Source organism: Triticum aestivum, chromosome 4D, assembly GCF_018294505.1.
Source record: "Triticum aestivum cultivar Chinese Spring chromosome 4D, IWGSC CS RefSeq v2.1, whole genome shotgun sequence".
In the NCBI taxonomy this organism is placed as follows: Eukaryota; Viridiplantae; Streptophyta; class Magnoliopsida; order Poales; family Poaceae; genus Triticum; species Triticum aestivum.
In genome coordinates this window covers 170,944,655-170,967,662 of record NC_057805.1, presented here as the reverse complement: position 1 = coordinate 170,967,662, position 23,008 = coordinate 170,944,655, and the positions used below count along the sequence as shown (strand labels likewise).

The following is a 23,008-nucleotide window of genomic DNA, read 5'->3' as shown; positions in this document are numbered from 1 at the left end:
GGCCCCTCAACGAAGCCACCGGTAGGACCCAAGAACGGCCTCTCAACCGAGCCATCGCTTTGCCATGCATAGCCACGCCCGCCACCCGTGGACGAAGAACCACGGTGCCGGCCAGGCCCGTAGGCATCGTAGCCGTCATCCCCCCACTGACCCCGAGGCGCAGCCATAGTACCGTTGGACTGCGACGACGGAGACGGGCGAGCAACGACGTGGGGTGGAGGAGCCGGTCTAGGCGTCGGACCCGAAGGCACGGGTGGCCTTGGTGGCGCCCCCCCCCCCCCTGTCGTACACAATGCAATGTAACTAGAATAGTCTTTATCTTTTAATCACACTTTCCTAGTTATATTTCTTCTAGAATTCAATTTTTACTTTGTGATTTATCGGCTTTTTGTTAGATGATACATGCTTCTAAATACAATGCAGACCAGGCTCAAAAATCAGGATACATGCCAGCTGCAAAGCAAATATATTAAAGTTGCTCAGGTGGATCTATTTTGGTTCAAGCTGCTCAGGTGGATCTAATCAAGACAACTTATTGACAGTCTTCCATTTCAAGTGCAGCAATGTGGGGTGGCGCATGTGGAGTACGAGGTACCGAGGTAGAAGAGAAGATGGAGAAGGTGAACCTTCCGGCCTTACATTGAGTGTTGAATGTAGGGTATATGAAAATACTTGAGTTGAAGAGCATCCGGTACCCGAGATAAATGATCGAGGTGATGCATGACTTGAATAAAAAGAGTTGTGAGAACATGAAATGAGGAAATCACTGTTTCTGATTGCATCTTAATCTAAAGACAATTTTGTATGACGCTTGCATTCAAGAATTGAAGAAACTCCTGTCGAACACCTTTGATAGTTGCAATTATCATACAAACATCATTTCAAAAGTAGCAACAAATGTTTTATTCTTAGAAAAAAAAACATATTTATGCCATCTAGAAACATATTTTTATTCCGTGGCAACGCATGGCATCCAACTAGTATATCCTATATCAGAATATATTAAATTCAAAATCTAAACGAAAAAGGGAACAAACACTGTCCGAACCTGTGACCTCCTTCTGGTTAAACCTCATGTGTGCGTCAGTGCGTGGGCTAACCACGGTTGCACATTGCGTGAAAATGATAAACAACATTTGTGTTGTTTGTCTTTGAGAATAGTGAAACTTTCCATAGTGAGGTAGCTTAAGATTACTTACGATATTTAGTTTGAATTGGCACTTATCCCTAGATAATAAGAGGGTGACTAGGACTGATACGAGGAGCGCGGCCTCGGGATCGACCGGCGCGCTCCTTCGCGAACAGCGCGCGGACATTGCCTTCCCCCTCTCCCTCGCCCGCCGCACCTGCATCAGGCTGCACGTGTCTCGAACTCAGGCGTCCTCGTGCGCGCCGGCCCCGGCGCGGGCACGAGGACCCAGCGGTGGCCGGGTACCACTTTCCGGACCAAAGGATGGTGGAGGTGATCGTCGTACCTGGCGAAGCGGAGCTGCCGGAGCTACACGACAGGCGCTAAGGGCCGACGACGTCGCTGGCGCTGCGTTGATGGGTGACGGGTGCTGAGGAAGAAGATCTGCCGCTGCCGGGGCCGCCTTGCTCGACCAGCGACATCCTCAATGCGATGCGGAGGGCCACCTCCTCCACGTCGATGTTCGAGCCGTCGGATTCCGAACTGAGCCATCACTGCTTCCATTGCCAGCCATCAGATCGAATGGGAGGGGATCGAAAGTGGAGTGGACGGAGAGGGGAGTGAAGTGGAGTTCAGATTGACCGGTGTCTAGGATTTTCCGGATTTAGATATTTGTAGGGCCCGGGAGGGCTAACGTGGCGGCGCCAGGGCCGCCTCATATCTACCACATATTTGAGTTGGATATTAGGGATGTCGGTTAGTCCGAACGTTTGAGGTCCGTTTGAGGCGTTAGTTTAGGTCAGATTTTCGTCACTGGTCAGTGTCCGGGAGAGGCCGGCTTAGGACGCCCCTCTTACACTACTGCACATCATCATGGTCAGGTGGTTAGCACATGCACATGCGGGCGAGCGACCAACATAACAAATGTTCGAACAACGAGGCTCCCCGTTTTCTCGTTTAGATTTTGATTTTAATTTGTACAGTCTTCAAAGGACATATAGACTGTAGTTGTGGAAGCTAAACGTGAACTATCATTGTTCTGGTACCATGCTAAGGGGGTGGCAGCGGATCGTGTAATCTATCCATGGCAGTAGCATCTTTTTTTTATTTTAATTGACAGACTTTGTACGTGAATAAATAAAATGTAAGGGAGTTATCTGCAAAATGAACGCTTCCAGCCATTGACAGGTGGGCCTATGCCGTGCTGGCATGCTACGTGTGCAGATCGTATGTCCGAATACAAGAGAAAACACCATATTAGCGAAAAAGGCTTTCGCCCCGCTTTATATATAAAACAACAACCCACAACTGATCGAGACAACCCACAACACAACACACCACACCAACACACTCACCCAAGGCTGGAGACATAGCTGCCAAAGGCCTACAACAACAACACCCCAAACAACATGAGGTAGACACTAAAGAGCCATCGAAGCTCTTCCCGAAGAACACGTGAAGGGGTGAAGTTGAATGACGACGAACTGAGAGCTCCAAGACAGTGCCTTCAAGAAGGACACGACACTAAAGTGCCACCACCGCCCGATCCAAAGATCTAGATTTTCATCCGGAGCACGACGAAGAGAAAGGAGTAACCACAACGAAGACTTCAGGACGATAACGACGTCCGCGGGCACCGCCTCAGTCGGCCTGGCCAAGCCAGACATGGTTTTCACCCCGGCAACAAACTCCAACTTCCCCACCACACATCGCCACAACGCCAGCCACCACGCCGCCCACACGGCCATGGTCGCTAACCGCCCGCACCTAAGCCGTAGGCTCAACCCACAAGCACCACATCTCCCACCACCCGGGCCGCCGCCTAGGAAACAAGACGCACCATAGGCCCTCCATGGCTGCAAGATATGCACCAACCGACAAGCTCCGACCGCCAAGAAGGCCGCAATGACTGAACCGACCAGACCGATCGGGGAGCCAGCAGGTCGGATAAGAGGTGAAGCAGGAGCGGACCAAGTCGACGTCCAGCACCCCTGCCGGTGACGGGCGGCCCAACCGCATCGGCGCCACCCATCACTCCCGTCACCTCTCCAACGTCACCCCCTGCAACGCCCAACCTTGGTTCCCGGACTGCATCGGCATCTGATAGGAACCATACACTCGCCCAACGACGCGAGGCGCCGGAAAGACCACATCTTGCCGCCGCTAGAGGACCCAAGGGTATCCACACGAGCAGCTCGCCAACGGCCAGACGTCGTAGCCTGTCCTGCCGCCGCCGCGAACCGCCTCACACCACCACCGTGGACCGCCACCACGCCGTCGCGGCCCACATCGATGCAGCAACCTAGAAGGTCGCTGCCATCCCCCCGAGCCACCCGTCGACGACCAAGGACAGATCCGAGTGGATCTGACCGGAGACCAGCTGAGGTGCCCAGACCCCCAGCTGCACCTGCAGCCGCCACCCCGTCAGAGGGCCAGCCGCCACCGCCCGCGCCGCCTAGGGCCGGATCTGGCCCCGCCGACCAACCGCTGTCACTAGCCTAGGCGAGCACCAGCACCTCGCAGCCCGATGCGCAGCACCCCCGCCCGCGCGCAATCACCTGCGCCGGCACGACGCCATGCCGCAACGCCCTGTGCAGCACCACGGCCAGGTTCGGGAATGCAGCAACGCGGCCCACGCCATCCCCCGCGAACGCAGCAACGAGAATGCCCGCCGCCGCTGGCGGCGACGAGTGAGCAGGAGGAGGGAGGGAGGGGTTTCGGCGGAGATGGCTGAGGTTGCCCTCCCCGTCGCACGCGAGGGCGACGAGGGAGGGGATAAGGTTTTTTTCCTTGCCCCTTGTTGATCGCTTTGGAAACACCATATTTGAACACAGGAACAAGTTATATGACCATAATTTCGTATTTTGTAAGTTTTAGTATCAAACTGAACGTCAAGCGCAAGTTGTGTAACTGCTAATGATATTACCTCATAGTCTCTCCTTCTAAACTTTGTACATCGCCCGCCAACAAAAACTATACGACGGCCGATGATGGACTCGAGCTGGAAAAGGGATGATCATAGAGGAGCAGCCACCTGCTGCCGCAACGGCGTGAGAAGCCTTGCAAGAGGTAGAGGCACATGTGCTTTTATCAACGTGCCATTTTCCATGTACTCCTGCAGGTAAGATTGATTGCGCCAGGTCATAAAAATCTCAAAGTTTGCGTCATCCTTTTTTGTAGTTTATGAAATTTACATGTTGGGTTTGGATTGACTTCATAGCGGGGTACTCCGTATTTAAAAAAATGAGTTGCTGTTTTGCTTCCAATGAGCAAACAGGACACTCACCGTTTTCTCAACCATTCCAACCTTATGTATGTCATTTAGCAGATCTCCTTTGTCATACGGAACAAAAGCTTCTATGGGCACCATTGAGTCCTGCACAAGACGCATACATAGGCATGATTCACCTCAGATAAATTAAAGACGCACCACATGCCTCAAAAGTCCAGAACCGAAACAGCTCATACTTTCAACTTTGCTTGGATTGCATTGCAGAACTCTTCCAAACCATCACCATTCATGGCGGATATGCAGATTATCCCTTGTTTCTCGGCTTCCTCCTTCACTCTCAATGGGTTATTGGCATTGTCAATCTGCATGCCATACAACTTACTTCGGTCAATTCAGAAACATATTAATTAAGAGCAATTCAAAATACTATTTATCCAGATCTTAGGCATTTACTAATTTAATTAACAATGTCTTGGTGCACCAAAATAAAATTTTATAGAGAAGTTAAAATTAGAGCAAACACAAGCTGTAAGCTTAAAATTTGACATTTACTAACACTTGAGATTAGCTTAAAGCGATTAAATTGTTGTCAGTACTAGGTCACTTCTAACAACGAACCTTATTCCACACAACCAACTTCGGAACCGAGTCTATATCCAGCTCTTTCAGTACTTTGTCAACAGCACCTATCTGTTGTTGAGCTAATGCATGGCTGGAACACACATGACACAAATACTATGATACCTAAATAGATGCATTAAATTGAATCATAATGACGAGAATATCTTTTGTATTTCAGTTGCACACCTGATATCTACAAGATGAACAATAATTGATGATTCTGATATCTCCTCCAGTGTTGCTCTAAATGCTGCCACCTGGACAAGCAACAATAGTTAATGCTCAGAAGATCATAAAGGGGAGGAGGGCCACAGTAAACCTTGTTCACGAAGATGATGTCTAAAAGGCGTACCAGCATAGTGGGTAGCTTCTGAATGAACCCGACAGTATCTGTTAGGAGGAACTCAGTGCCGCTCTTCATCTGCAAAGTGGTGCATGCACTGATTAAACGCCGTACCTTGCACAGACACTTAAAAGTGCCATATATCTAAGTTTCCTTAAGATGTCAGTTTCTTAGCAACATACCAACACCCTCCGTGTTGTTGGGTCTAGTGTGGCAAATAATTTATCCTCAGCGAGCACATCAGCTCCAGTTAAGCGGTTCAAGAGTGTACTTTTTCCAGCATTTGTATATCCCACCTGATTTTTTTGGAAACTTTATCTATTAATAACTAATAATTAAAAGGAATTTCCTATTAGACTCAACAAAAACTCCATGGTTATACCAGAGAAACAACAGGAATAGGCACCGACCGTCGACGGTTGCGATAAAGCTTTCTATGTTTTCGGACAGACTCCAATTCCTTCCTCAAAGTGCTTATCTACAGAAGATACTTAGGTTCGAGAATCATCAAATTCCAGAAAAAGAACAGGAGGTGCAACTAGAGTAAGTAACATAATTATATGCAAGTTTCTCAGACATTAACACGAGGAACTCATGCGTAACTAGTAAATGGCTACAAATCATCATTTCTTCTACACAACAATGGTGAAAGTGACATGTAATTGACGAATAGGCAATAGGTGGTTACAAAATGATGAAGTCACACATATTACATTGCTCGAACTACTTAATAAACAAGAAATGGAGCATCTCTGGCTATGTTCTGGTTACATATATTGAACTGTATACACACGCTGATACAATTTACATGATAGAGAAGATCTTAAGTATTAAAAAATGCGATCAGATTCCATGGCACAAAAAAAAAGGTACAGAATAAGAACATTATTCCTCTATTGAACAATTAAATGTCCTTAAAGCATTGGAGTATTTTGAACCTTGGTGGTTTCATATTTGGCAGTTCACGTATAAATTATCTAACTGTAAGAACAAGAATATTACTTGTGTTCTCAAGATGCGCTTGTCAACTTCAATTTGTTTCTCACCCATACCCTTGACTTGGCCTCCTGACTGCCGCTCAAGGTGAGTCCACAGCTTTGTCAACCTAGGAAGTTGATATTCCATTTGTGCCAAGGTGACCTAAAAAGGAAACATCAGACTTGTGCATCAATTCCAAAGCAAATGAAGATACTTTCCACTGTAAAGATATCTCAATTAAGTCCGCACACTAAATGTTTATGTAGAAATTTAGTCTGATGATGGTACAGAGTTATGCACGTAACTTCAGATGTTCACAAATAGCAATATAGTTCCAAATATTATGTCATCAAAACGGTGGTGAGCTGGTACAACTTCGTCTCCAAGATAGTATGCCAGAGAAATGTTTTACCTTATGGCAACCTAACAGCCCAGCATACCCACTCAGCATTCATAAATGTAAAGGGAGCAAGGGGCAAACACTACTACGCCAGTAGTGTATTGAAAAGATCATTTTCCATGTTATCCAAATATTGGTGAGAAGTCGTAACCTCAGAAAATATCTTATAGGATCACTTAATGCAGCAATCACAGAATACCTTAAAGGACCGCTTAACACCTATCTGTTATGTTTACCTGCAGAGCAGCTTCATGCGTCGCTGCCCTTTGATTAAAAATGTCCAGAATAAGAGCAGTCCGGTCACAGACTCGAACACCTCCACCAAAGGACTTCTCCAAGTTACGCAGCTGTCTGTTTAAAATTGAGCAAATAATCAAGGAATAAACTCTCAGGACAAGATTGTTGGAGTGTATATGCGGATTGCCTAGCCCTTTCCATCAGTTCGGACTTTTGATTACGTTGGCTAGTGCATGAAGCTTAACATGGTATCAGAGCCTAAGGTCTTGAATTCAAGTCTGAGATTTCACAATATGTCCAAAAATTGTTGTTGCCCCCTCTATCTCCATGTATAGGCCTCTTGAGTCGTACCACTTAGTCTATTCACGAGTTGACTTCTCGCGTCACACGTGAGAGGGGGTGTTGAAGTGTATATGCGGATTGCCTGGCCCTTTCCATCAGTTCGGACGTTTGGTTGCGTTGGCTAGTGGATGAAGCTTAACAAAGATAAGATTTCTCTTTTTTTCTTTGTGTTTAACCTTGGAGCGCAGAAGTGAAGATAAACAGAGGCACTCTAAGGGTATGTTTGGTTCATGCCATAACAATGCCCTACCAAAATTGGCCAACAATTTGCTAATTCCTTGACCGTTTATTGGCCCAAAAGTTGTCAAGATTTGTGAAAAGAGTGAAAAAAGTTGGCGAGATTCCATAGGCAACCAAGATCTTGGCAACCAACCAAGCAAGAGTCAAAGTAACATACCCTACCATAATTTTGGTGGGATAAAATTGGACAGCAACCAAACATACCGTAAATTGCAAACCGAACAAAACATAGAGTGGTATTCCCTTTATTTGGAAATGCAGGGTAGAGTTTGACCGTGCAAAGTTTGACCTTATAATTCTTGTACAACATTTTTAAATTGTTACAACATTCAGTCATACTTTTGAATACAAGTCCAATGATATCAATTGCGTGTAACAAACCCACATATTACTGGATCATAATTGTTAGTCAAAGTTTGATCTTGAATAGTCAAAGTACACATCACATTTCCAAACGGAGAGAGTAATAGTTTTCTCATTTCAACAGAAAACAGTTCTTTGATTGCAATAGCTTCAGTAGATAAAATAAACATGTTAGAGTCTGATGTGAGCTTACCCAGCAGACAACTCATCATCGAAAATTATAGTCTCAATATCAAGGGCCTGAACTGCACTCCTAATTTCAGCAACCTTCCCTGAACCAATATAAGTCCTTGGATTTGGACTTGAAAGCCTGATGAAAAGCAGAAAACATGAAACCTAACTGAGAAAAAAAGATATGTACAACGTGACAAGCATCTCCAGCAATGGTCCCTACAGGCTAGATGGGGGCAAAATCTTTTTCACGATTGGATTTAATTAACCTGACACATGGACTGGATGCTAGGGGGGGGGGGGGGGGCTATTTCGGTGTTTGAATAGTTAATTTTTTTTCCTCCAGCCTCAAAAACTGATTTGGGGGCCTGACTAGGGGCATTGCTGGAGATACTCTTAGGATTAATGCACCCAAAAAGTAGATCTAGATTGTTCATTTGGCAAATGAGCTTACTGGATTTGACAGCAGATTAAAGTTTGTTGTATGTGGTATGGTTTCATTTCATAAGATCAAACAATAAGATAGAAATATTCGTATTAGATTGGGGCTGGATTAAACCAATCCAGGCAAACTGTGGTCATATGACAACCAATAATTCAAGATTGCATTTCCTTTTTCTGCAGGCTGAATTGGTTCTATACATATTTTGTACCACGTGACATGACAGCCTTGAGCTTGTCTCTCACGTATAGAATCAGGAGTAGTTAGAGATATATTTCATTTATCTTTCTATCTCTCTATCCCTCCATGTATTCCTCCTCACAGTTCAACAACCGTAGCCCTCTGTAATTCTACGAGAACCAAAGTCACAATCTATCAATAAATACTACGCGAGCACCCATGTATGGGTGTTGAGACGCTTCCACCAAATCCAACATGGTATCAGAGCCTTCCTCTCCCATCACATCGCCAACAGGGGCCCTCCAAGGGTTACTGTGGTGGCGGTGGCCGCCCCAAGTCCAGTGGCGGGGGCTCCAGCAGCGGAGGCAGCAACTACGGCAGCGGGAACAGCAGCTACAACAACAAGAATGGCGGCAGCAGCTACAACAGTAGCGGCACCGGCAGCCACTACAACAACAACCATGGCGGCGGTGGTGGAGGCCACTACAACAACAGCAACAATCGATGCCCCTACTACAACAACAGCAGGAAGCGTCAAGGCGGCAGCGGCAACGTTTTTCAAGGGTATGATGAGTATGAGGGCAAATGTCAAATTTGTAAAAAAAAACAAAAAAAAAACTAACCATATTGCCAAGGATTGCAATTGGCGCTATGAGGATAACTCACAGAAGAAAAAGGTTGCTGCGGCAGTAGATGGCTCATACGGTGTGGATACCAATTGGTATGCCGACTCCGGGGCTACGGATCACATCATCAACGAACTCGAGAAGATCACCATGCATGAGAGGTACCATGGTCATGAGCAAGTCCACAATGCAAACGGGGCAGGTATGCAAATAAGTCATGTTGGCAAGTCAATTATTAAAACCCCATATCGTGACATCCATCTCAACAAAATCTTATATTGTCCAACCACTGAAAAAAAAATCTACTCTCTGTTCATCGTATTGCTCTTGATAGTCATGTCTTTCTTGAATTCCACCCATTCTTTTTTATCAAGGATCAGGCCACGAAGAGAATTCTCTACCGAGGTAGATGCGTGGATGGATTTTACCCGTTGATTCCTCAAGTTAGCAGATTCAATAAACAAGTTTGTAGTGCCATTAAAATCTCATTAGAAAGATGGCATGATAGATTAGGCCACCCCTCCTTTCCAGTTGTTCAGCAAGTACTTAGCAAAAATAAACTCCCAGTTGTTTGTGAGCACAATCCAGAAACTATTTGTGATTCTTGTCAGCGAGCTAAAAGTCATCAATTGCCGTATCCAATTTCCACCAGTGTTTCTGTCAAACCTTTACAGCTCACTTTTTCTGATGTTTGGGGTCCAACCCCCTCCTCTGTTGGTAGACATACATACTATGTTAGTTTCATTGATGACTTTAGCAAATATACCTGGATTTATCTCCTTAAGAAACGTTCTGATGTGTTCCAATTATTCCATAATTTTCAAGCTCTTGTTGAGAGAAAGTTTGATGCTAAGATAATTGTTGTCCAATCTGATTGGGGTGGTGAATATGAGAAGTTAAATTCTTTTTTCAGAAATTAGGGATTTCTCATCATGTGTCATGCCCACATGCTCATCAGCAGAATGGATCTGCAGAGAGAAAACATAGATACATTGTTGAAGTGGGTTTAGCTCTTCTTGCAGCTGCCTCTATGCCACTAAAATTCTTGGATGAAGCTTTTCTTACTGTTGTTCATCTTATCAATATCTTGCCTAGTCGTGTCATTAAAAATGAAACTCCTACACAACGACTTTTGCATGTCAAACTAGATTACACTCCCCTTCGTGTCTTTGGGTGTGCCTGTTGGCCTAACCTTCGCCCCTACAATAATCGCAAACTGATGTTCTGTTCTAAACAGCGTGTTTTTATTGGCTATAGTGCACAACACAAAGGAGTCAAATGTCTTGATGTATCTACTGGCCGTGTCAACATCTCTCATGACGTTGTCTTTGTCTCTTTGATGAAACAAAAATCCCTTTCGAACAACTTCATCCTAATGTCAGCGCTCTCCTTCGCAAAGAAATTCTTCTCCTTTCGTCACATCTTTCTGGCATTGATAATGGGGATGAAAATAATTGTTCTAACCCATCATTGACTAACCCTGCCCCCCAGCTTGGTGGTTCAGTTTTTTCTGGTGCAGAAATTGGTGAAAATTCGCTGGCAAATGAAGCGGTACGGCGTCATTTTATGTGCCCGCCTCCTGGCACAGAAATCTTCCGTCACATCTTTCTGGCATTGATAATGGGGTTGAAAATAATTGTTCTAACCCATCATTGACTAACCCTGCCCCCCAGCTTGGTGATTCAGCTTTTTCTGGTGCAGAAATTGGTGAAAATTCGCTGGCAAATGAAGCAGTACGACGTCTTTATGTGCCTACCTCCTGGCACAGAAATCTTGGGCGAATCCGCGTCGGGATTGACCCCTGAGCCGTCTGCCATGCAATCCTCCCGGGGTCCACCCTGCAGGGGCAAATTTGACAAATTTGACCTATGGACGAAATCAAATCACAGAATGAACTGCCCGTGAAACGATTTCACGCGGCTGACCTTTTTGTGTGACGCCCGACACGAAGGCGCCACACTACACTATGCAACGCCTCACAGATAGGCGCTACACGCCTGGCCAGCGTTGCACCCCAGACTGCCTAAAAATTGCTAAGTCATTGTGCAGAGCCTAAGAGCTAGGCGCTGCACTGTATAGTGTGGCGCCTAGCTCTCAGGCGCTGCACTAGTGGTTGCACTACAAAATAGTGCAACGCCTAGAAGCTAGGCGCTACACTGTATAGTGTGGCGCCTAGCTCTCAGGCGCTGCACACTGACTTAGTAATTTTCGGATCACACGGGTGCGACGCTGGCCAGGCGTGTAGCGCCTATCTGTGAGGCGTTGCACAGTGTAGTGTGGCGCCTTCGTGTCGGGCGTCACACTAAAAGGTCAGCCGCGTGAAATAGTTTCACGGGCAGTTCATTCTGTGATTTGATTTCGTCCATAGGTCAAATTTGTCAATTTTGCCCCCTGCAGACGCCAGGCGTGCCAGGCGAGGGCGATCCGCCCGCGTCGGACTCCACGCACAAGATGCCACACGCCGCTCGCCAATCTGGGTTTCCCACGAGGCACGTGGGGCCGGACCGTCTCCGCTTGTCTGCGCCTGGTTCGGCCCCTGCATCCACCCCGCCGACCGCGCGGTACGCACCGGTTCCCCACGTCTACGTCAGGCAGCCCCGCATGCAGCTGCCAACGCGCCAACCGGGCCCGGCTCGGGCATGGGATCTGATCCGGCCCGCGCGCTCGGATCTTCTGTTGCCTCGCCTTTGTCTTCATCAGCAACCTCTGCCGCAGAGGATCCGGCTTCGGGATCCACACCTGTCCGGCTGTCTCCTAGTGCGGCGGAATCTGCTATAGCCATGCAGTCCGGATCTTCTGCGCCCGAAGCCACTGCTGAAATTTCTCCACCGCGCACACGTCTCCAACGGGGGGTAATTACTCGTCTCAATTACAAAACTAAATATGGCTTGGCATGTTCACCACCCAAAACATTGAGTGAAGCACTTGGTGATACCCGATGGAAAAAGGCAATGGAGGAGGATTACTTGGCATTGCAAAAAAAATAAAACGTGTCATTTGGTTCCTCGGCATGAAGGTAAAAATTTGATTGATTGCAAATGGGTCTATAGGATGAAAAGAAAATCTGATGGCACTAGTGATGGTTATAAGGCAAGATTAGTAGCAAAAGGATTTAAGCAGAGATGTGGCATTGACTATGAGAACACTTTTAGTCCAGTTGTAAAAGTTGCATCGTCTTGTGTTATCCATTGCTGTTTCCAGGGGATGGAGTCTCGGACAACTAGAAAGGCATAACGCGTTCCTTTATGGTGTTCTTGTAACATCCCAAATTTTCAATTTGGTATGTTATACATAGATCATCATTGCATATCATGTTTCATTGCATTTTGACAAATCCTCGATAAATCCTAAGCAACTCAAGGACCCTCGGAGAGAGTTGGGGATTTTTCTCGAATTTTCATATTTGATTTTCATCAAATAATAAGACGAGGATTTTGGTTTTAATTATTTTCTCTCCGGAAAAATATTTCATTTTAAAAATAAACGAGAGGAGAAAATATGACTTCTCCAAAACAATTGAAATACTGGAGGAAAAGTGTTAAAATCATTTATTGGAATTTATTCGGATTTTTATTTGCAATTTTATTGCATTAAAAATATTGCATGTTTTCAAAAAAATTATTTTGTGTTAAAAAAATGTTCACCCTATTCTAGATTTTCTAACTAGACGGGGAAAATTTGTTTTACTTTTTTGGACATTTATTTATTTTTCTATGAATTATTTTCCGCAGAACGTATTTTTTTTTTAAAAAAAAAACAACTGCGCGCGCCCGCTAGGCCGAGCCGCAGGCCGGCCCGCCGCGTCGTCCTCCTCGCGCACGCAGCGCCGCCGCCGCTCGGAGTCCGAGCTCCGCACGCCCCCGCCGGCACCCCCTTCCCCAAGCCACCTCCGCCCCCCCCCATATAAATACCCCGCACCCCCCCTCCTCTCACCTCACCCCGCCGCCGCCGCATCGCACCCGCCGCCGCCCGCACCAGAGCCCCGCCCCTCGCCCCGAGCCGCCGGAGCACGCCCCCGACGAGATAGCCGCACCTCGCCTCGTTGCCGGTTTTCTTTTTAAAAAAAAATCGTTCGTTTAAAAAAAAAACCTAGATCTTTTTTTTTCGGTTTTGTTATTTTGCGAGCGTTCACCGAACCGTTCGTTTTAACGAACGCGTTCGTCGGTTTTTCTCTGTTAACGAACGTCCGTTCTTTAACCGTTCGTCCGTTTTCTTTTTCGACGGATTTTTCTGCGATTATCTCAGATTCGATTTCTGATCGAATCTTCGTTTCTGTTTAACTTCTCGCTCGTTTATCGGAATCAGGCGATTCAAGCGCCTAGAGTTTCGTCTCGAAATTCTCTTTCCGTTTAACCTACTCAAACAAGTTTTTGCTACTGTAAAATTTGACCTAGATCCAGATTAGTAAACGAAGCTTGTTTCTTTCGCAGTTTGACTTTCGTTGCTTCGTTCGAGTTGATTCTTTTTGCAAACCGGAGTTCTTAAGTTGAACCTTCTGGTTGGATCTTTTATTCGAGTTTTACCTGTGCATTAGTTGAGTACTGATTGTCTGCTTGTTTGTTTGCGATAGAGTACCCGGAGTGTGCCGCTTGTTACTTCGAATCGCTAGGTTTTGCGGATCATCAGCAAGGCAAGTAACACTTTGATCATACCTTTCCATACCCAGTTTTTATTGCATTAGATCTATTCCTCAAACGTTGCATGATTAGGATCTAATTAAACTGTGGGTTTTGGGAAGTAGTTGAGGTAGTACCTATTACCTGTTTTATTATCAAACCCTTGGGAGTTACTTTTACGTTGCTATTATATTGCCATGCTATGCTCATAGACGTGGATTTGGGTTTGAGAGATATTCATGACAGATGTGAGATTGTTAATAATGGTTTACCTAAGGTGGCAACTAAAACTCACATCTGGGTGGATTGAGGCACCTGGAGAATCCAGTGTTGTCTGTTTGTATAAGGACCGCCACCCAGGCTCAAAGGGATCGTAAGATTATTCATGCTGGAAACTTCCGTGTGCAGCCACAAGCTATTATGGGCTCTAGCATAGTTGAGTAGGTTACATGATCTCTTGAAGAGGTGGGCTAGCAGATGTAGGGGAAAGTAGGTGTACCGGTCCATCCAGAGTAAAGAGTGATTGTTTCTGAAAGACTGTGTCTCGGTCATCTGTTTCTCAAACACCATGCAGTGCGAGAAATAAAACGGAGGCGATCGATTCTTGTGGGGAAAAGTGCGCAAACCTCTGCAGAGTGTACAAACTAATCATGGTTAGCTGTGTCCCCGGTTATGGACAACTTAAGTATCTAGTACCTGGATTATCATTTGAATCTCATCACCATGTTACTTTTAATTAATTTTGTGGGTTAATGATGACACTTAATTGGGATTGAGTTGGAGGTACCTTCTCAATGTTTAACAACCACCATGATAGTTAAATAAAATTTATTCCTTTGAAGTAGGGAAAAATTGGCTTTTCGCATAAAACTTAACCATAGAGCTTTCCACCAGCCATATATGCATGTAGTATAGCATTATTATTGTTCATTATTCTCTATGTGTTACATTGCCAGCATATTCTATGTGCTGACCCGTTTTCAGGCTGCAACGTTACATGTTGCAGACTTTTCAGACAACAAGTAAGGTGCCTTAGGTCGTGGTCTTATACTCGGTGATGCCGCTGGAGTTGATGGACTCACTTATCTTCCAAGTCTTCCGCTGTTATCGTTTTAGATGGCCTTAAGCCATGTTTATCATACTTAATCTCTTCGGAGATATTCGATGTAATAAGTGTGTGATTGCTACTCTGTTATAAATCATCCATTTGTACTGTGCGTGTCAGCATTACTGATCCAGGGATGACACTGGTGCACAGCAGCACAGACCATTTAAGGTTTGGTCGCTACAGTTCTGGAAAAGGAGGTTTACATGAAACAACCTCCTGGGTTTGAAAACAAGGATGCACCCTTTCATGTCTGCAAGCTTGATAAGGCCTTGTATGGAAAGCAAGCTCCCAGAGGATAACAAAATTGCAGAAACTTGGGTTTGCTCCATCAAAGTCTGATACATCTCTGTTTATCTACAACAAGTTGCAGACATCTATCTTTGTTCTCATATATTTTGATGATATCATTGTAACTAGTTCTTCTAGTGCGGCCGTAACAACATTGCTTAAGGATTTAAGTTCTGAATTTGCTCTCAAGGCTTTAGTTGATTTGCATTTTTTCTTGGGCATTGAAGTTAAGAAAACTAAGAGTGGTATTCATTTGTCACAAGAAAAGTATGCATCTGACTTGTTAAGCAGGGTTGGCATGCAAAACTGCAAATCATCACCAATACCACTGTCCAGTTCAGAATCCTTGTCTCTTGCAGAAGGGGAACCCCTGAATCAGGAGGATGTCACCACTTACATAAGTATAGTTGGTGCACTTCTGTATGTCCGGGCAGACTTATGCCCGTAGGAGGCCCACCGGGCTGTTATGACCGGGCAGACTTATGCCCGTAGGAGGCCCACCGGGCAGATTTAGTTAGGGGCTTAGCCCACAAGTTATCTTATTTTTATTCGCATCGTGGTTATATAAACAAGTTCTAAGACACTTTTGAGAATTAAGCAATAAGACAAATCCTATTGCCCGGCTCCCAGAGGAGCCGGAACCCTAAACCCTAGCCGCGCCTTGCGCCGCCGCCGCCGCCTCTTCTTCAGCGTGCCACGGCGCCCCGCCGCCGGCAGCCGCGCTCACGTCCCCGCCAACCTTCCTCCTTCCCGTACAACCTCCGCCCTAGACCTGGTAGGGTCCTAGCTCCTACCAATTTGGTATCAGGTAGCTCGGTTCCGATCATGTCTGCACCACCGCCCACCCCACCGCTGCCCACCCCGCCGCTGCCCATCACCATCGTGTCGCTAACCCTCTCCACCGCGCCGCTAGCCCTCCCCACGGCGCCGCTGGGCTCCACCGCCGGCGCCTCCACCGGCCAGACGCCGCCCTCCAACACGCCGCCTGCCGTCGTCTACTCCCCGGCGGAGATTACCGGGGTCCTCAACGACCTCGTCACCGCCGTCCAGGGGATACGACTATACCTGGCCAGCCCCTACGGGCCGCCGCCGCCCTGCCGCCGGCTGCCCTGCCTTGGTACTCGGCCCCCGCGGCGCTTGCAGGGCCTCTCCAGCACCAACTGCCGCTACAGCCACCGCCCGCCGCCGCCCCACAATGGTCGTAGTGGCCGGCGCCGGCCCTCGCAGCGCCACCCGGGCCCTTCCAGCAGCAGCCGCCGTTGTCGGCTCCTCCGCCACCCAGCACTGGGCCCGGGCCGACCACGCAGGGAGGCGTGCTGATCCAGCACGTCTGCTTCCCGCCGTCGCCGTCCCCAATTCCGGCCTGGCTGACCGGATCGTCACCGCCGCCCGTCTACACTTCGGTCGGGGAACCGCCGGCGCCCACTCTGCAGTACGGCGACCCATCCGGCTCCACGGATCCCTACGCGGGCCGCGCCAACACCGACCGGGCGACCCCATCCTCGCTGCTCCGCACCTCCGAGCCAGTCGGCCACGGCGCTCCTACCCAGACGCCGCCACGGTAATTGACTTCGCCACTTATGACGGCACGATGGACCCTCTCAACCGGCTCAACCAGTGCGAGTAGTTCTTTCGCGGGCAGCGCACTCTAGCGTCGGATCGCACCTGGCTCGCCTCTTACCACCTCCGAGGCGCGGCACGGACATGGTATTACGCCCTCGAGCAAGACGAGGGCGGCATGCCCCCTTGGGAGCGCTTTCGCGAGCTCTGCCTCCTTCATTTTGGGCGACCGATCCACGGGAGCCGCCTGGCGGAGCTGGGCCGCCTTCCCTTCACCTCCACGGTGCAGGACTTCGCCGACCGGTTCCAGGCCCTGGCATGCCACGCGCCGGGCGTGACGGCGCAGCAGCGGGCCGAGCTCTTCGTCGGCGGTCTCCCGGATCACATCGGCGCTGACGTGGAGCTTCGGGGACCTAGGACCTCCAGACGGACATGTACTACGCCCGCGCCTTCGAGTGTCGCGCGTAGGCCGTGCAGCAGGCGGCCCTGGCTCGACGAAGCCAACAGCACGCCAGGCAGCCCCCAGCACCTGCGCCGGGCCGGCCGCCCCCGCCCGCTCCGGCGACTACCACCCCGGCCGCAACGCGGCCCTTCCATCGACTCTCTCAGGCCGACCAGCTCGAGCGTCGGCGCCAGGGGCTTTGCTATAACTGCGATGAGCCCTACGCGCCGGGCCATGTCTGCCCGCGCCTCTTCTACTTGGAGACGGCCGACTACGTCGAGGAGGACACACCCGCCGACAGGCTCGGCGAGTTGCCGCCCCCAGTTGCTGTAGAGGCCGCACCCGCGGCCGCCCAGGCGACGGCGCTCGTGGTCTCGCTCCATGCGCTTGCCGGCATCCGCGACGAGCGGACTATGCTCTTGCCGGTGATGATTCACGGCGAGCGCTTGGTGGCCCTCTTGGATACGGGCTCCACACATAACTTCCTGCCCGAGGCTACCATGCGCCGCTTAGCGCTTCAGCCGACAGGCAGGGAGCAACTTCGGGTCACGGTGGCCAACGGCGACCGCCTTCGGTGTCATGGGCTGGCGCGGAACGTGCCCATCACTATCGGCGACGAGCACTTCACCATCACGTGCGCGGGCATCGACTTGGGCTGCTTCGACTTCATCCTCGGCGTCAACTTCTTGCGGACCCTCGGTCCCATCCTCTAGGACTTCGACGCCCTGATGATGACTTTCTGGCGTCTCGGCCTCCGCGTTCGGTGGGAGGGCGTTGGGCGCGCCTCACCGGCGACACCGCAGCTCAGCTGGCCGCGACCACCACCGAGGCTGAGCATCCACTGTTGGATCACCTCCTGCAGCAACACGGCGACCTCTTCGATGAGCCGCGGGGCCTTCCGCCAGCCCAGGTGTATGATCACCGCATTCATCTCCTGTCGGGCTCGGCGCCGGTGGCAGTACGGCCCTACCGATATCCTCAGCTGCATAAGGACGAGCTGGAGCGGCAGTGCGCGCTCATGCTCGCCTTGGGCATCATCCGGATCTCCACATCGCCGTTCTCCGCGCCGGTCCTCCTCGTCCGCAAGTCAGACGGCACGTGGCGTTTCTGCATCGACTGCCACGCCCTTAATGCCCTGACTCTTAAGGACAAGTTTCCTATCCCGGTGGTCGATGAGCTCCTGGATGAGCTACATGGGGCGCGCTTCTTCACCAAGCTCGATCTCCGGTCGGGCTACCACCAGGTGCGCATGCACCAGGATGATATCGCCAAGACGGCGTTTCGGACTCATCACGGCAACTTCGAGTTCTTGGTCATGCCGCTTGGCCTCTCCAATGCACCGACGACTTTTCAGGCTCTAATGAACGACGTCCTCCGCCCCTACTTGCGTCGGTTTGTGCTCGTTTTCTTTGATGATATTCTTATCTACAACGCCTCGTGGGCGGACCACCTTCAGCACGTCGCCATCGTCTTCAACGAGCTTCGAGTGCGCCATCTTCATCTTAAGCGCTCGAAGTGCTCGCTCGGGACGCCTTCAGTCGCCTACCTTGGTCACGTCATCTCGTCCGAGGGGGTGGCCATGGACGCCGACAAGGTGGCGGCAGTCGCCGCCTGGCCGATCCCGCATTCACCGCGGGCTCTTCGCGGGTTTCTGGGCCTCGCGGGGTACTACCGGAAATTTATCCAGGAATTCAGCCTCATCGCGTCACCGCTCACGCGCCTGCTACGTCGCGACGCCTTTGCCTGGGATGAGGAGGCGACCACGGCATTCGAGGCCCTTAAGGGGGCCCTCACGACGGGCCTCGTCCTTCAGATGACTGACTTCGACCGCCCGTTCGTCGTGGACTGCGACGCCTCCGGTGCGGGGTTCGGCGCTGTCCTTCATCAGGGCGATGGACCCCTCGCTTTCTTCAGCAGGCCCTTCGCCGCGGGCCATCTTAAGCTCGCGGCTTATGAGCGAGAGCTCATTGGCTTGGTGCAGGCGGTGCGTCATTGGCGGCCCTATCTGTGGGGTCGGTCTTTCCGGATTCGCGCGGACCACTACAACCTCAAGTTCTTGTTGGACCAACGGCTATCGACCGTGCCGCAACACCAGTGGATCAGTAAGCTCTTCGGCTTCGACTTCACCGTCGAGTATCGTCCGGGCCGCCTTAACACCGTGGCCGACGCCCTGTCTCGCCGCGACGCCGACCACAACACCGCCGTCGGCGACTCCGAGGGGGCGGCGCTCTGCATCCGCTCGGGGCCCACTTTCGCCCTCTTCGCCGACAACCGTCGGGCAACCGCGGCCGCACCGGACGCGCTCCTCCTTCAGCAGCAGCTGGCTGCGGGTGAGCTGGAGGAGCCGTGGCGCCTCGACGACGGGTTGCTCCTGCATGGGAGCCGGGTCTTCGTGCCGGCGCACGACGATCTCAGTCACCAGGTGCTGCTGCTGGCCCACTCGGCGGGCCATGAGGGTGTGCAGAAAACCCTCCATCGTCTCCGCGCCGACTTCTACATTCCAAGTGATCGGTCCCTGGTCCGCGACTGGGTGCGGTCTTGTGTGATGTGCCAGCGTAGCAAGACGGAGAGACTGCGGCCGGCTGGTCTGCTCCAACCCTTGGAGGTGTCGTCTCAGGTCTGGGCTGATATTTCCATGGACTTCATCAAGGGCCTTCCCAAGGTGGGCGGCAAATCGGTCATTCTCACGGTTGTCGGCCGCTTCTCCAAGTATGCTCACTTCATCGCGCTCGGCCATCCCTACACTACTGCGTCCGTGGCCCGTGCCTTCTTCGACGGTATTGTCCGCCTCCACGGGTTTCCCTCTTCGATCGTCAGCGATCGGGACCCGGTGTTCACGGGGCATGTCTAGTGCGATCTCTTCCGAATGGCGGGCGTGAAGCTCCACCTGAGCACGGCCTTCCATCCTCAGACGGACGGCCAATCCGAGGTCGTCAACAAGGTGATTGACATGTATTTGCGTTGTGTCACAGGTGATCGTCCTCGCGCTTGGGTGGATTGGCTCTCGTGGGCGGAGTACTGCTACAACACCTCCTATCACTCTGCCCTGCGCGCCAGGCCATTTGAGGTGGTTTACGGCAGACCGCCCCTGCCCATCCTGCCGGTTGATCCGGCGACAACTCGGACGGAGGCGGCCGGCGATCTTCTGCGGAGCCGTGACGAGATGCTGGCAGAGGTTCGGCAACGCCTCATTCAGGCCTAGCAGTTGGCCAAGCACTACTACGACGACCACCATCGCGAGGCGGAGTTCACGGTGGGTGATTGGGTGTGGCTGCGTCTCCTTCACCGCTCTACGCAGTCACTAGACCCACGCGCGAAGCGCAAGCTGGGCCCTCGCTACGACGGGCCCTTTGCTGTCTTGGAGCGCATCGGGAAGGTGGCTTACCGCCTTCATCTTCCGGCCGGTGCTCGCATCCACGACGTCTTCCATGTGGGACTGCTCAAGCCCTTCTGTGGGGGAGCCACCCGCGGCCCCTCCCGCGCTTCCTCTGACCGCCGACGGGCGCCTTCTTCCGGGACCGAAGAAGGTGTTGCAGGCCCAGCTACGTCGCGGGGTGTGGTACGTGTTGATTCAGTGGGCTGGACTTCCGGAGGAGGAAGCTACTTGGGAGCAGCGCGACGAGTTCCGCCAACACTATCCAGACTTCCAGCTCGAGGACGAGCTGTTTGCGTAGGCGGGGAGAGATGTTATGACTGAGCAGACTTATGCCCGTAGGAGGCCCACCGGGCAGGTTTAGTTAGGGGCTTAGCCCACAAGTTATCTTATTTTTATTCGCATCGTGGTTATATAAACAAGTTGTAAGATTCTTTTGAGAATTAAGCAATAAGACAAATCCTATTGCCCCGCTTCCAGAGGGCCGGAACCCAAAACCCTAGCCGCGCCTTGCGCCGCCGCCACCTCTTCTTCAGCGCGCCACGGCGCCCCGCCGCCGGCAGCCGAGCTCGCGTCCCCGCCAACCTTCCTCCTTCCCGTACAACCTCCGGCCTAGACCTGGTAGGGTCCTAGCTCCTATCACGGGCATCCATGTATGGGTGTTGAGTCGCTTCCACCAAATCCAACACTATAGAGTTGTGGAAGTTAGATATATGAGCATGCTGGATGAAATCGAGCACCTCAGCGCTTGCTGGATGAAATTGAGCATCTCGGCAATTGCTGAAAGAATCCATTGCTACAGTTGTGTCTGATAATATGATTGTACGACCTGCTTACCAGGTTTGGAACTCCTTTTAGTACGTATAACTATACTAATCATTCATCAATTTTATGTTTGCACATGAATCGTCAGCAATGGGCTCGGACTTGTCACGCCAAATATTCTCCGCATGTCCTCAAACACGATGTAGACAAGACAAAGGATGGTTTCTGGTTCCTACATTTGGGTGGCAAACGGAATATTTTTTAGAAAGAAGAAAAAAAAAGGCCTTTTGCGGAGTAAATATAGCTACGTTGTGAATCGGTTACTCCGATATAGCAGGGTCCACCTCAACAACTGAATGAGAATCAGTTAGGAAATGAGGGGGTCAGGAGCTTACTTTTGATAGGTCGATCCGAGAACCATGAGCCCAGCAGTATCAGCTAACTGCTCGAGCTCCTTGAGCGATTCCTCTATGCTGAAGTTATCACTTGCGGCCTTCTTGCACTCGACTCCAACTAGGTAGGTCTTCTCTTGAAATATCTGCAGCAAGCTTCCAGTTTCATTCCTTGGACCACACCATAGATTCAAATAACAAATAGAGTTACTTTCTGGAATGTAAGAAAACAGGGCCATCTCCGGTGAATTCGGTAGCTGCATCTAATTGTCTCATCCTCAGTTCCTCACAAGCATCAGCGATTCTTATTTGTGCGGGAGCAATTCATGATCCTAGAGCAGCTAAGCAATACGAAGCCGTCTACCTCTTTGCCGTTGATGAGCTTGAACCGGGTGCGCTCCGCCGCGGCATCCTCTTCCTCCTGCTGCTGTCGTCGCCTGCTCTTCGGCTGCTCATGGGCCTCCGACGGGCCCACAATATTAGCCACCCCATCTCTTCCCTCTCGTTCACCGCCGTCTTCTATCTCACCGACACCACTCTCATCCTCGACCTCGGTCTCCGCTGGTGCGGGGGTTAGTGCCTCTAGCAGCCGCTCGTCGAGGGCCCGGACCACCCCGCCGCGGCGGTGGCGTGGCTGGGACCAGCGGTAGGAGGCGTGACTCTGACAGCGTGGGCTCGAGGCAGCGGTGGAGGTCGAAGGGAGGGGGAGGGAGGCGGCGGTGAAGAACAAGGAGAAGCAAGCGGCTCTCATGGCGTGACGTGACGAGACGACGCTTCTCTCTAGCTCGTTCCAACGGCCCAGTGGATTGGGTGAGGAAGCTGCGTCCGGTGATGACCTGGACAGTTCTCGGCCATTGGATTGGAGGCCGCGGGGACGGTGTACCGTCAAGTTTGACCAAGTCTTGGAAATGTGGGAAAAATCATCATTCACTAAAGCTAGGTTGTGTTCCTCTGGTTTTCTTGGCCACAGGTTGTATCAAAGTTTTAGGCAAAATTGTTTGCCATGCTTGGTTTTCGGATGGGGGCAGAGCGGATGACTGTTGAGGGGTGATTTTGGGTTCTCCCGGACGAGTTCGAGGACAAAGGCGTTCCCGACGGTTCCCTACGACTACCACGCCGCGGGATACTCGGTAGAGGAGGTTGGTGCAATCCTACACATC

The 23,008-nt window shown here is 50.5% G+C and overlaps 1 protein-coding gene across 3 annotated transcripts in view; it reads right to left on the bottom strand.

Moving 5' to 3' along the window:
* Positions 1-22,679, bottom strand: part of LOC123097085 (GTPase HflX) — a 33,272-nt gene extending 10,593 nt beyond the window's left edge. Inside the window, exons 1-13 of one of the 3 annotated variants that reach the window (XR_006446898.1) lie at positions 22,213-22,676; positions 21,852-21,994; positions 8,079-8,195; positions 6,940-7,054; positions 6,328-6,465; positions 5,708-5,803; positions 5,508-5,621; positions 5,335-5,403; positions 5,169-5,239; positions 4,980-5,073; positions 4,598-4,723; positions 4,416-4,505; positions 4,056-4,244 (exon numbers count right to left, since the gene is read on the bottom strand). Coding sequence is in view for 2 of the 3 variants with exons in the window: in XM_044518850.1 (XP_044374785.1) it covers positions 4,146-4,244; positions 4,416-4,505; positions 4,598-4,723; positions 4,980-5,073; positions 5,169-5,239; positions 5,335-5,403; positions 5,508-5,621; positions 5,708-5,803; positions 6,328-6,465; positions 6,940-7,054; positions 8,079-8,195; positions 21,852-21,994; positions 22,213-22,599 (1,659 nt within the window). In the remaining variant the exon portion in view is untranslated. Of the gene's footprint in view, positions 1-3,970; positions 4,245-4,415; positions 4,506-4,597; positions 4,724-4,979; positions 5,074-5,168; positions 5,240-5,334; positions 5,404-5,507; positions 5,622-5,707; positions 5,804-6,327; positions 6,466-6,939; positions 7,055-8,078; positions 8,196-21,851; positions 21,995-22,212 lie in introns of those variants that run through there. The other 2 variants (XM_044518850.1, XM_044518851.1) reach the window with 2 other exon arrangements.
* Between the last annotated feature and the right edge of the window lie 329 nt (positions 22,680-23,008).